Genomic DNA, 14,239 nt, shown 5'->3' with positions numbered 1-14,239 from the left:
GCATTATAAACTTCTGTGAAGCCCTTGGTGGGTCAAAATGCTCAAAACACATCTAGATAAGTTCCTTATGGGGACTACTTTCCAAAATGGTGTCACTTGTGGGGGGTTTCTATGTTTAGGCACATCAGTGGCTCTCCAAACGCAACATGGCTTCCCATCTCAATTCCTGTGAATTTTGCATTGAAAAGTCAAATGGCGCTCCTTCCCTTCCAAGCTCTCCCATGCGCCCAAACAGTGGTTTACCCCCACATATGGGGCATCAGCGTACTCAGGACAAATTGTACAACAACTTTTGTGGTCCAATTTCTTCTCTTACCCTTGGGAAAATAAAAAATTGGGGGCGAAAAGATAATGTTTGTGAAAAAATATGATTTTTTTATTTTTACGGTTCTGCATTATAAACTTCTGTGAAGCACTTGGTGGGTCAAAGTGCTTACCACACCTCTAGATAAGTTCCTTAGGGGGTCTACTTTCCAAAATGGTGTCACTTGTGGGGGGTTTCAATGTTTAGGAACATCAGAGGCTCTCCAAAGGCAACATGGTGTCCCATCTCGATTCCAGTCAATTTTGCATTGAAAAGTCAAATGGAGCTCCTTCGCTTCCGAGCTCTGTCATGCACCCAAACAGTGGTTTACCCCCACATATTGGGTATCGGTGTACTCAGGACAAATTGTACAACAACTTTTGGGGTCCATTTTCTCCTGTTACCCTTGGTAAAATAAAACAAATTGGAGCTGAATTAAATTTTTTGTGAAAAAAAGTTAAATGTTCGGTTTTGAACCGAGACCCCCCAAGGAACTTATCTAGATGTGTTGTGAGAATTTTGAACCCCCAAGTGTTTCACTACAGTTTATAATGCAAAGCTGTTTTTTTAGCCCCCAAATTTTTATCTTCCCAAGGGTAACAAGAGAAATTGGACCCCAAAAGTTGTTGTCCAATTTGTCCTGAGTACGCTGATACCCCATATGTTAGGGTAAACCCCTGTTTGGGCGCACGGGAGAGCTCGGAAGGGAAGGAGCACTGTTTTACTTTTTCAACACAGAATTGGCTGGAATTGAGATCGGATGCCATGTCGCATTTGGAGAGCCTTTGATGTGCCTAAACAGTGGATGCCCCAATTCTAACTGAAACCCTAACCCAAACACACCCCTAGCCTTAATCCCAACTCTACCCATAACCCTAACCACACCCCTAACCCAAACATGCCCCTAACCCTAACCTCAACCACACCCCTAACCCCAAAGCACCCCTAACCCCAACAGACCCCTAACCCTAATCCCAACCCTTACCACACCCCTAACTCCAACACACCCCTAACCCTAATTCCAACCATAACCCTAACCACACCCCTAACCTTGACACACCCCTAACCCTAATCCCAACTGTAAATGTAATCCAAAACCTAACCCTAACTTTAGCCCCAGCCCTAACCCTAACTTTAGCCCCAACCATAACCCTAATTTTAGCCCCAACTTAACGCTAACTTTAGCCACAACCCTAGCCCCAACCCTAACCCTAGCCCTAACCCTAAGCCTAACCCTATCCCCAACCATAACCCTAACCCTAGCCCCAACCATAACCCTAACCCTATCCCCTAACCCTAACCCTAATGGGAAAATGGAAATAAATACATTTTTTTAAATTTTATTATTTTTCTAAGGGTGTCATGAAGGTGGGTTTGATTTACTATTTATACACAAAAAGACGTTTTTTATTGCAAAAAATAGTTTTTGCATCTCCACATTTTGAGAGCTATAATTTTTCCATATTTTGGTCCACAGAGTCATGTAAGGACTTGTTTTTTGCGGTATGAGTTGATGTTTTTATTGGTACCATTTTCGGGCATGTGACATTTTTTGATCGCTTTTTATTCTGATTTTTGTGAGGCAGGATGACCAAAAACCAGCTATTCCTGAATTTCTTTTTTTGGGGGGGCGTTTATATCGTTCCATGTTTGGTAAAATTGATAAAGCAGTTTTATTCTTCGGGATAGTACGATTAAAGCAATACCTTATTTATATTTTTTTTATGTTTTGGCACTTTTGCACGATAAAAACTATTTTATAGAAAAAAGAATTATTTTTGCATTGCTTTATTCTGAGGTCTATAACTTTTTTATTTTTTCTCTGATGATGCTGTATGGCGGCTCATTTTTTTGCGAGACAAGATGACGTTTTCAGTGGTACCATGGTTATTTATATCCTTATTTTTGATCGCGTGTTATTCCACTTTTTGTTCAGCAGTATGATAAAAAAGCGTTTTTTGCCTTGTTTTTTTTTTTTTTACGGTGATCACTGAAGGGGTTAACTAGTGGAACAGTTTTATAGGTCGGGTCGTTACAGGCGCGGCGATACTAAATATGTGTACTTTTATTGTTTTTTTTAGATAAAGAAATGTATTTATGGGAACAATATATATATATATATATATTTTACATATGTGAATATTTTTTTTTTACTTTATAACATTGCCCCAGGGGGGGCATCATGTTATAGGGTCAGATCACTGATCTGACACTTTTCAGAGCACTGTGTCAGATCAGCGATCTGACAGGCACTGCACGGAGGCTTCCCGGCGCCTGCTCTGAGCAGGCACTTGTAAGCCACCTCCCTGCAGGACCCGGAAGCAGCCCTGCAGCCATATTGGATCCAGGGCATGCAGGGAGGAGGAGGTAGGAGACCCTTGGAGCAACGCAATCACATCGCGTTGCTCTGAGGTTCTCAGGGAAGCATGCAGGGAGCCCCCTCCATGCGCGATGCTTCCCTTAACCGCCGGAACACTGCAATCATCACGGATCGCTCCTGGCACATAGTGCCGGATGTCAGCTGCGACAGTCAGCTGACACTCGGCCGTACTCCCCCCCGTGAGCGCAGCCGATCGCATACGACGTACTATCCCACCACTGGAAATTAAGTCCCAGGTCACCTCGACGGGATAGTACGTCATATGGGATTAAGAGGTTAATGACCTGCTTTTCTTAATGAGCCCAAACAACCCTCATTTTTACTGGGTAAGAGATTGGATTCATGCTTAGCTTTTCATTAAAGAGGTTGTCCACTACTTTATCATTGATGACCTATCCTTAAATTAAAAAAGGGCATGCACATCTTTAGCATAAAATTAATCTACAGATGCGCAATATGCTGTGGCAGGCTTTTTTTACGCACTAAAGACTGTCAAATGGATGTGTGAACTTAGCCTTAGGTACAACTCTGACAAAGTATTTAAGCCATGTAATAAATGATATAAAAACTAATGCAAAATCTCACAATTCAAATTTGGCTATATCATACAACCAACTACCCTCAACAACTTGCCCAGAGGTTGGTGGAAAGGTGAAAGACAGTAGTTATCTGTTTTAAAAAATGTCACATGCTGTTTATCTACTTTGCAGCTACAGCTTTCCATGCTAAAGCCCGCAGTTCAAAATCTGTGGGCCGATTCTACAACTTTGGAAGTGACTGAACGCTTATATCTGTGTCACACATACACATGTAAGCACTATTTTGTGATACCTGTACTCCATAAAGTATAGGTGTCCCATGGTAATCACACAGTGTCCTTTTAGGTTCAGCAAACTTAGATTTTAGGGAATTAGCTCATTAATTCAAACTGTCTGAGCATTACTGTCTTATTCCTTATTCTCTTGGCTCAATCTCAATGTAATTGCATCTTAATTTTTGTTGTTGAGTTTACAAGACAAATCATTAATAAGGTCAAATTAGCACTGCAGCCAATCAGTGACCTCAGTAGCTCATGACGTTTACACGGGCAGTTCAGAGCAGGTGATGTCAGTGCTGCAGGCAATCAGAGACCACTGTAGAACCTGGGTGAATAAGTAATACTCAGTTAGATTTTTTTAAAGTAACAAAGTTTATAACCATAGGTTATTTCAGAGAGGACATCTCCTTTAAAGGCCTATTATTTTTCTTTCAGAGTCTGGGCTTACTCCACTTACCTCAGAGTCCCATGGTATGTTGGAGGGTCAGTCCTACCTTGTCCAAATTACAATTCCTGGCCTTAGAATGACACAAAAGACAGGAAGTCAGGGATAGAGATGTATTCAACCCCAATGAGTGGGTAAATACAGACTTTAGTGCCTCTTTTGTCTTCCCGTCTGACACAGATGAAGTATAAATAGCGGAGGCTTGCTCGTGTGGATGTGCCTAGCATATGTCTATAAAAGTTTTTATTTCCATTTTCTTTTTAATACAAAGCAGTTTTGTTTGTCTTTCCTTTTTTTTATTGTAAAAGATAATCGGTCACGATTCTTAAATGACCACATGAAGGCTATATTCTCACGGTAAATCCAAGTGCCATGAAAATTGTTAATAGGCCTCTGAGGAGTTGTACATAGTTTGTTTTGTCAGTGGTATTCCATTTTTCTTTTCTGAAGGAAAACGTTATGTGTTTAAATTATTCTTTTTTTCTTTCCAGGTCCGGGGGAATAAAGGCGAAGTACTGTATATCTTAGATGCCACAAATCCACGCCATTCCAATTGGTTACGCTTTGTCCATGAGGCTCCATCCCAGGAGCAGAAGAACTTGGCAGCTATTCAGGTTACTTTTCCTAAATGCCTTGACACAATTGTATGGAGAACGCCACAATGCATTCTTTTAGGAGCTTGTTGAAAATCATATAGTATTCCTATATTTTATTACACATTACATTAATTTATTGTACACAAAAAAAGGAATCTATAATATACTAAACAGTGTCCAGAGATGACAGCAAAGTTCACTTTCTCTTATGCTTTCAATGTTTCATACCATGGGAGAAATTAAATGTCATTCCTCACCAGTAGAAATAACTGGACATCTGTGGCTTGATTTCTTTGACTGTGTGGGTTGAATAGGTTGTTACCGACATCTGGTGAGAATTTCATGCCAAGAGCACCTTTAGGCTGGAGTGACGTGAGCGTATGTTCTGTCGTGCAAGAGAACCGAGCCAATTATGAAATGACACTGGGCTCATACTCTTTTAGGCCGATTTTACACATCAGTGTCTCCAGTACGTGTGGTGACAGTTTTCTCATGTCCCGGGGACACTGACACACGTAGACCTATTTAAATGAATGGGTCTATGCATATGTCAGTGTGTTTTCACGGACCATGTGTCCGTGTGCAAAACACGCAGACATGTCCGTTTTCATCCGGACACATGGGCTGCAAAACATGCCACACACGTGCACGCTGTCCTCCGTGTGCATGGATGGCCATCGGGGAAGTAGCGCTACTGTAAGCACTGTTCCCCTGCATGTGGTGCTGAACGCGGCTGTCATTTTTCTCCCCCGCTCTGCTGGTGAGCAGCGTGAGCAGGGGAGAATGAATGAATGAAAAACCTGACGTGGGGTCCCTCTATGTTTTTAAACCAACCCAGCAAAACTCACAGGTGCGGGCTGATATTCTCAGGCTGGTAAGGGGCCATGGATATGGGGCCCCTCAGCGTAAAAATAGCAGCCATCAGCTGTCCAGAAAAGGCACATCTATTAGATGCACCAATTCTGGAGCTTTGCCCGATTCTTCCCACTTGCCCTGTAGCGGTGGTAAGTGGAGTAATTGGGGGTTAATTTCACCTTCCTATTGTAAGGTGACATTAAGTCCAGCTTAGTAAAGGAGAGGTCAATAAGACACCTCTCCATTACTAATCCTAGAGTTGGTGAAGGGTTAAATCAACACACACATGCAGAATAAAGTATTTTAATGAAATTATGAACCATACAGTTTTGCCATCTTAATTATACTGGTAATCCAAGCGACGCCCTCGATCCCCTGTAAAAAAAATAAATAAAAATAACAAACCAACAATATACCATACCTGTCTAGCGTTCAGTCAGTCCCATGCCGTAATCCATATCTGGGGGATAGACAGTTTACAACGGGGAGTGGTGCTAATGCGACCGGCCTGGCTGTAAGCTACTGGGAAATGAATGATACGCAGCGGGCGCAGGCTCGGTAACTAGCAGTAATGTCACTGAGTCTGTGCTCGCTGCCGGCATGAACTCCTGTAACCTCAGGACTGTGGAAAAATGCAAGTGATGAGGTCACTGTGACAGAGCTTGAACTGCCGTGACCTTATTTCCCACGGTTCCGAGGTCACAGGATTTCATACAGGCAGCGAGCACAGACTCAGTGACATCAGCACTAGTTACTGAGCTTGTGCCCGCTGCGTATTATTCATTCACTCTCCCCTTCTAGCGCTGATCGCCGGCCGAGCAGGGGAGAATGGATGACAGCCAGCTTCAGCACCACACGCAAAGGAACAACACTTACAGTAGCACTACTTCCCTGATGGTCATCCGTGTGGTACTGATGCGGCACACGGGCGGCACACGGTTGCCACACGTGTGCTGCATGTAGAACACACACACACAAGGACACTGATATCTCCGGTACTGTTTTTTCCGGTACCGGAAACATTAGGACGTGTGAAACCGGCCTTAGACTGTGCTCCAATTCTTTCCCAAGAGAGAATTGCAGCATAGGTATGGAGGATACGGAGAAAGTAATTTCTCCAAATCCTTCATTGCCTGCGTCTGCGATAATCGGACTGCACTTGGAAGGCATCCGAGTGCAGTCTGTTGTTTCACATGCACCCACAGACTGTATAGGTGCATGCGATAATATTCTCAGATGAACTCACAGCATGCTGCGCTTGTTTTCTCTTGCCGAATCGATGTGAGAAAATAATCGCACATCTGCCCCATAGTATGATATTGGTTCTAGTGCAATCAAATTTTTAATCAGATTGCACTCATCCGATTCATATACTCGTGAGAGCGAGCTCTTAGAAATATATTTACTTAGAAATTTGGTGAAGAGATCAAAACATATTTCACCCTCTGTATTTTATTTTTACATTGACAGCAATATGAGGACTTGTTTAATGCAGGATGAGTTGAAATTTTGAATAACACTGTCCATTTCACCATATAATATACTGAAAAGTGGGGAAACATTCCAAGTGAGATAAATGCTGAAAAACACCTACAATTCTGTCATTTTGGAGGGTTTTGTTTTAACAAATTCATTCTGAAGAAATATTGGCCTGGTGACATGACTCTTCAGATCAGTATGATCACAGTCATACCAAATTTATAAAAATGGGGACATTTTTCAAGACTCAGCATTAATGGATCTGAATGAGAGCTTGTTCTTTCCATCCCATGCTAAAGTTTTTATTAAAAGGAATTTTTCATGTCCCAAATGCAATTATGCTGCAGATATGGGGTTAAACTTCAGGTTAACAGCACTTGATGGTACCTGGCCACTGCACTGAAAGCCTGGGTAATGGGAGGAAAATTATTTAATCCTCCCGATAGCCTTCTACTTTGAGACATAGAGGCATGGCCAGCTCAGCTTCAGTGACAGCTTAGGCTTCTTTCACACTTGCGTCGTGTGACGTACCTCGCAATCCGTCGTTTTGGGAAAAAACGGATCCTGCAAACGGCCATATGTCGAGTCCGTCGTGCACTGGATCCGTCGTGTTTTGGCGGACCGTCGGCACGAAAAAACAGTCAATGTAACTTTTTTTGTACGTCGCGTCCACCATTTTCTACCGCTCATGCGTGGCCAGAACTCTGCCCCCTCCTCCCCGGACTTTAGAATGGGCAGCAGATGCGTCAAAAAACTGCATCCGCTGCCCACGTCGTGCATAATTTTCACAACGTGAGTCGGTACGTCGCGCTGACGCTTAGCGACGGACCCGTAGCGATGCAAGTGTGAAAGTAGTCTTAATGAGCAGTGGCTATAACCTCACGCTATACTGGCTGGCTGTGAGTCAGTCCAGGGAGGAGTTACAGCCCCCGCTCACTACATACTGAGCGGTTACTGTAGCCGCATCATCCGCGCCTCTATGACTGAAAGTCGGAGCCTACCGGGATGAATTATTCATTTTCTTCTGTAGTCATGCTTTCAGTGTGGCGGCCTCACAGCTTCAGGACAGTATTACCCTACAGATTAACCCCTTAGGCTAGGTTCACATTACGTTATGTGAACCCGTTTAACGGACTACGTTACACCGCGGCATAACACAGTGTAACGTAGTCCATTAACGCCGCCATTGTTTGTAATGGCGAACGCATCGCTAGCGCACACCCACATTGGGCGTGCGCTAGCGATGTGCCGTCATTTGAGTGACGGACCGCGAACGCTGCTTGCAACATTCGCGGTCCGTTCCTCGCTAGCGCAGATCAGGCATCTGTGCTAGCGGGATCGGCAAACACGATCCCTTTTGGGACATTGCGTTAGCGCAGTCCGTAGCGCTATCCGCTAAACGGACTGCCCTAACGCAATGTGACCCTAGCCTTATCTGCCGGTTCATAGCATTTGGTGACATGAGAGGTTCCCGTCTATATAATTTTGGGGTATAATGTTTTGATCACTTAGTATTGCATTTTTGTTGGAGGTATGGTAAAAAAATGAAATTCTGCCTTTTTTTACATTAATTATTGGTTAGAAAATGATATATTTCCATAGATCAGACTTTCATGCTTATTTTTACCTTTTACATTTCTTTACATTTGTATTGTGAAAAGGAAAGTAATTTAAAGTTGCTTTTTTATTATTTATATAGTTTGAAAACTTTAATTTAAAATTTAATTTCACTTATTTTAGTCACTGTAGGGGATTTGGTCCTCCAGTCGTTTGATTGCTTGTACTGTATACTACAGTATTGCATTATACAGTAAAATTTCCAATCTCCCATTAAGCCCAGCCTACAGTGTTTCATCATATAGTAAAATTCACAATCTCCCACGAAGCCCATCCTACAGTGTTTCATCATATAGTAACATAGTAACATAGTTAGTAAGGCCGAAAAAAGACATTTGTCCATCCAGTTCAGCCTATATTCCATCATAATAAATCCCCAGATCTACGTCCTTCTACAGAACCTAATAATTGTATGATACAATATTGTTCTGCTCCAGGAAGACATCCAGGCCTCTCTTGAACCCCTCGACTGAGTTCGCCATCACCACCTCCTCAGGCAAGCAATTCCAGATTCTCACTGCCCTAACAGTAAAGAATCCTCTTCTATGTTGGTGGAAAAACCTTCTCTCTTCCAGACGCAAAGAATGCCCCCTTGTGCCCATCACCTTCCTTGGTATAAACAGATCCTCAGCGAGATATTTGTATTGTCCCCTTATATACTTATACATGGTTATTAGATCGCCCCTCAGTCGTCTATTTTCTAGACTAAATAATCCTAATTTCGCTAATCTATCTGGGTATTGTAGTTCTCCCATCCCCTTTATTAAATTTGTTGCCCTCCTTTGTACTCTCTCTAGTTTCATTATATCCTTCCTGAGCACCGGTGCCCAAAACTGGACACAGTACTCCATGTGCGGTCTAACTAGGGATTTGTACAGAGGCAGTATAATGCTCTCATCATGTGTATCCAGACCTCTTTTAATGCACCCCATGATCCTGTTTGCCTTGGCAGCTGCTGCCTGGCACTGGCTGCTCCAAGTAAGTTTATCATTAACTAGGATCCCCAAGTCCTTCTCCCTGTCAGATTTACCCAGTGGTTTCCCATTCAGTGTGTAATGGTGATATTGATTCCTTCTTCCCATGTGTATAACCTTACATTTATCATTGTTAAACCTCATCTGCCACCTTTCAGCCCAAGTTTCCAACTTATCCAGATCCATCTGTAGCAGAATACTATCTTCTCTTGTATTAACTGCTTTACATAGTTTTGTATCATCTGCAAATATCGATATTTTACTGTGTAAACCTTCTACCAGATCATTAATGAATATGTTGAAGAGAACAGGTCCCAATACCGACCCCTGCGGTACCCCACTGGACACAGCGACCCAGTTAGAGACTATACCATTTATAACCACCCTCTGCTTTCTATCACTAAGCCAGTTACTAACCCATTTACACACATTTTCCCCCAGACAAAGCATTCTCATTTTGTGTACCAACCTCTTGTGCGGCACGGTATCAAACGCTTTGGAAAAATCGAGATATACCACGTCCAATGACTCACCGTGGTCCAGTCTATAGCTTACCTCTTCATAAAAACTGATTAGATTGGTTTGACAGGAGCGATTTCTCATAAACCCATGCTGATATGGAGTTAAACAGTTATTCTCATTGAGATAATCCAGAATAACATCCCTCAGAAACCCTTCAAATATTTTACCAACAATAGAGGTTAGACTTACTGGCCTATAATTTCCAGGTTCACTTTTAGAGCCCTTTTTGAATATTGGCACCACATCTGCTATGCGCCAGTCCTGCGGAACAGACCCCGTCGCTATAGAGTCCCTAAAAATAAGAAATAATGGTTTATCTATTACATTACTTAGTTCTCTTAGTACTCGTGGGTGTATGTCATCCGGACCCGGAGATTTATCTATTTTAATCTTATTTAGCCGGTTTCGCACCTCTTCTTGGGTTAGATTGGTGACCCTTAAAATAGGGTTTTCATTGTTTCTTGGGATTTCACCTAGCATTTCATTTTCCACCGTGAATACCATGGAGAAGAAGGTGTTTAATATGTTAGCTTTTTCCTCATCATCTACAACCATTCTTTCCTCACTATTTTTTAAGGGGCCTACATTTTCAGTTTTTATTCTTTTACTATTGATATAGTTGAAGAACAGTTTGGGATTAGTTTTACTCTCCTTAGCAATGTGCTTCTCTGTTTCCTTTTTGGCAGCTTTAATTAGTTTTTTAGATAAAGTATTTTTCTCCCTATAGTTTTTTAGAGCTTCAATGGTGCCATCCTGCTTTATAGTAAAATTCACAATCTCCCTCGAAGCCCAGCCTACAGTGTTTCATCATATAGTAAAATTCACAATCTCCCATGAAGCCCAGCCTACAGTGTTTCATCATGTAGTAAAATTCACAATCTGCCATGAAGCCCATGCTACAGTGTATCATCATATAGTAAAATTCATATTCTCACAATAAGCCCAGCCTACAATGTTTCATCATATAGTAAGATTTCCAATCTCCCATGAAGCCCAGCCTACAGTGTTTCATGATATTGTGAGATTTCCAATCTCCCATGAAACTCGTCCTACAGTGTTTCATCATATAGGAAAATTTACAATCTCCCATAAAGGCCAGCCTCTGGTTGTGCTTTTCAGAATCACCAAGATGGCGATGATGCCGGCCTATAGCATGCCACTGCTGTGAAGGATACCATTGGTGCTATGCGAATGTGGGGGGGCAAAGACACAATCGAATTGTGTCACTGAAATGTCACTGTCAGAGAATAACAGTGGCAATTAAGTGGTTAAACAGCAGGGACCGGCACAAGCTAGCCAGTGGCCGTCTTTTTAACACCTCCAGCACCTGTCATGTATGATGTTTGGCTCCAAAGTTTGCTGTGTTCCCCCCCCCCACATTCCATCATGTTATGGCAAGGAACAAGAAAGGGTTAAAGGAGTATTCACGATTCATATACAGTAATGTATTGAATAAGACGTAGTTTACAGATTATTTTGATCCTCAGCAGAGAGATTTTCTGTCTTTTAAAGATATTTTTTTTCCCAGTTAGCAACACAACTAAGCAGTTTTAATTTAAGATTTGATGCTTTGCTGAGTGACTGCAGTTTTTCTATTCCTTATTATTTTTAAATAGGCTTCAATATTTTGGAATGCAAATTGCCTCTTCAGAGAAGAAGAGGACTAGAACTCCAGTTCCACCTATTAGAAATAGTAACCCTGTAAGTCAATATCGACCCTTTAACGAGCCTTACCTCATGACATCTATAATATAGCGCTGGGAGCGTCACTCTGTCCGAAGCCTTTATAGACTGCGCAAGCGCAAGCGCCGACGCAGTTTGGGCCTCACAGAGTGACGCTCCCGGGAGATCGCGGTATGCGTTAACACTGAACGCACATCGCGATCTCCAATAGAGAAGCAGTGACCGCCAGGAGGGTGAGTATCGGGTATATTCACCTGACCCGTTCCACTGCTGCGTGCCGCCATCTTCCCGGTCCTCGGCCTGTGACCTTCAGTTCAGAGAGCGCGATGACGCGCTTAATGCGCGCCAGCGCTGCCCTCTGACTGAACAGTCACAGCCAGAGGACCGGGAAGATGGCGGCGCACAGCGGTGGAACGGAGGACAGGTGAATATAGTAAGTACTGGGGGGCCTGAGCTGATGGCGATACCGGCACCTGACCCCCACAGCGCGCCGGTGTCCCCGCCTGCTCAGGCCCCCCAGCACTCGGCGCCGAGCGGGTCAGAGGCAGCGGGGCCGAGCCGGTCAGAGGCAGCGGGGCCGAGCGGGTCAGAGGCAGCGGGGCTGAGCGGGTCAGAGGCAGCGGGGCCGAGCGGGTCAGAGGCAGTGGGGCCGAGCGGGTCAGAGCAGAGTGTGGCAGATGTAGCAGGCAGGGTGTGGCAGATGTAGCAGGGCAGAGTGTGGCAAACGTAGCAGAGCTGAGTGTGGCAGATGTAGCAGAGCTGAGTGTGGCAGATGTAGCAGAGCTGAGTGTGGCAGATGTAGCAGAGCTGAGTGTGGCAGAAGTAGTAGAGCAGAGTGTGGCAGAAGTAGTAGAGCAGAGTGTGGCAGAAGTAGTAGAGCAGAGTGTGGCAGAAGTAGTAGAGCAGAGTGTGGCAGATGTAGCAGAGCTGAGTGTGGCAGGATGAAAGCAGCCCATGTCAGAATGAGGGCGCAGGATGGAGCAGCGCATGACAGGATGGGGACGCAGGATGGGAGCAGCACATGTCAGAATGGGGACGCAGGATGGGAGCAGCACATGACTGGATGGGGACGCAGGATGGGAGCAGCACATGACAGGATGGGGACGCAGGATGGGAGCAGCACATGACAGGATGGGGACGCAGGATGGGAGCAGCGCATGACAGCATGGGGACGCAGGATGGGAGCAGCGCATGACAGGATGGGGACGCAGGATGGGTGCAGCACATGACAGGATGGGGACGCAGGATGGGTGCATCACATGACAGGATGGGAACGCAGGATGGGAGCAGTGCACGACAGGATGGGAACGCAGGATGGGAGCAGCACATGACAGGATGGGGATGCAGGATGGGAGCAGCGCATGACAGCATGGGGACGCAGGATGGGAGCAGCGCATGACAGCATGGGGACGCAGGATGGGAGCAGCACATGACAGGATGGGGACGCAGGATGGGAGCAGCACATGACAGGATGGGGACGCAGGATGGGTGCAGCACATGACAGGATGGAGATGCAGGATGGAGCAGCACATGACAGGATGGGGGTGCAGGATGGAGCAGCACATGACAGGATGGGGACGCAGGATGGGAGCAGCGCATGACAGCATGGGGACGCAGGATGGGAGCAGCGCATGACAGGATAGGGACGCAGGATGGGTGCAGCACATGACAGGATGGGGACGCAGGATGGGTGCATCACATGACAGGATGGGAACGCAGGATGGGAGCAGTGCACGACAGGATGGGAACGCAGGATGGGAGCAGCACATGACAGGATGGGGATGCAGGATGGGAGCAGCGCATGACAGCATGGGGACGCAGGATGGGAGCAGCGCATGACAGCATGGGGACGCAGGATGGGAGCAGCACATGACAGGATGGGGACGCAGGATGGGAGCAGCACATGACAGGATGGGGACGCAGGATGGGTGCAGCACATGACAGGATGGAGATGCAGGATGGAGCAGCACATGACAGGATGGGGGTGCAGGATGGAGCAGCACATGACAGGATGGGGACGCAGGATGGGAGCAGCACATGACAGGATGGGGACGCAGGATGGGAGCAGCACATGACAGGATGGGGACGCAGGATGGGAGCAGCACATGACAGGATGGGGACGCAGGATGGGAGCAGCGCATGACAGGATGGGGACGCAGGATGGGAGCAGCGCATGACAGGATGGGGACGCAGGATGGGAGCAGCACATGACAGGATGGGGACACAGGATGGGAGCAGCACATGACAGGATGGGGACGCAGGATGGGAGCAGCACATGACAGGATGGGGACGCAGGATGGAGCAGCACATGACATGATGGGGGCGCAGGATGGAGCAGCACATACCAGGATGGAGACCATATACCAATATAAATGCTCGCCACCCGGGCGTAGAATGGGTTCAATAGCTAGTAAGAAAATAAACAAACCAGAATCTCAGTTTGCAGACACATGTTTCAAGATATTGCCTCTCATCAGTGCAAAGCATGAGATCTGATATCTTTTTTGGCTAGGTGAGAGGCTTCTATACAAATGGACAAGAAGAAGAAAACTGACTCTCCCATGTCT

General features: G+C 45.2%; 1 protein-coding gene across 4 annotated transcripts in view; it reads left to right on the top strand.

Annotated features, from left to right (window-relative positions):
- The window catches only part of PRDM5 (PR/SET domain 5), a 511,159-nt gene that overhangs the window by 111,455 nt on the left and 385,465 nt on the right, over positions 1 to 14,239 (top strand). For all 4 annotated transcript variants that reach the window (XM_069743878.1, XM_069743879.1, XM_069743880.1 and 1 more), the window contains one exon: positions 4,438 to 4,560. In XM_069743878.1, coding sequence (XP_069599979.1) covers positions 4,438 to 4,560 — 123 coding nt within the window. The remainder of the gene's footprint in view (positions 1 to 4,437; positions 4,561 to 14,239) is intronic.

Source organism: Ranitomeya imitator, chromosome 1 (assembly GCF_032444005.1).
Source record: "Ranitomeya imitator isolate aRanImi1 chromosome 1, aRanImi1.pri, whole genome shotgun sequence".
NCBI lineage: Eukaryota > Metazoa > Chordata > Amphibia > Anura > Dendrobatidae > Ranitomeya > Ranitomeya imitator.
Note: the sequence above shows the minus strand (reverse complement) of the source record. Positions and strands in the feature narration are given on the sequence as shown.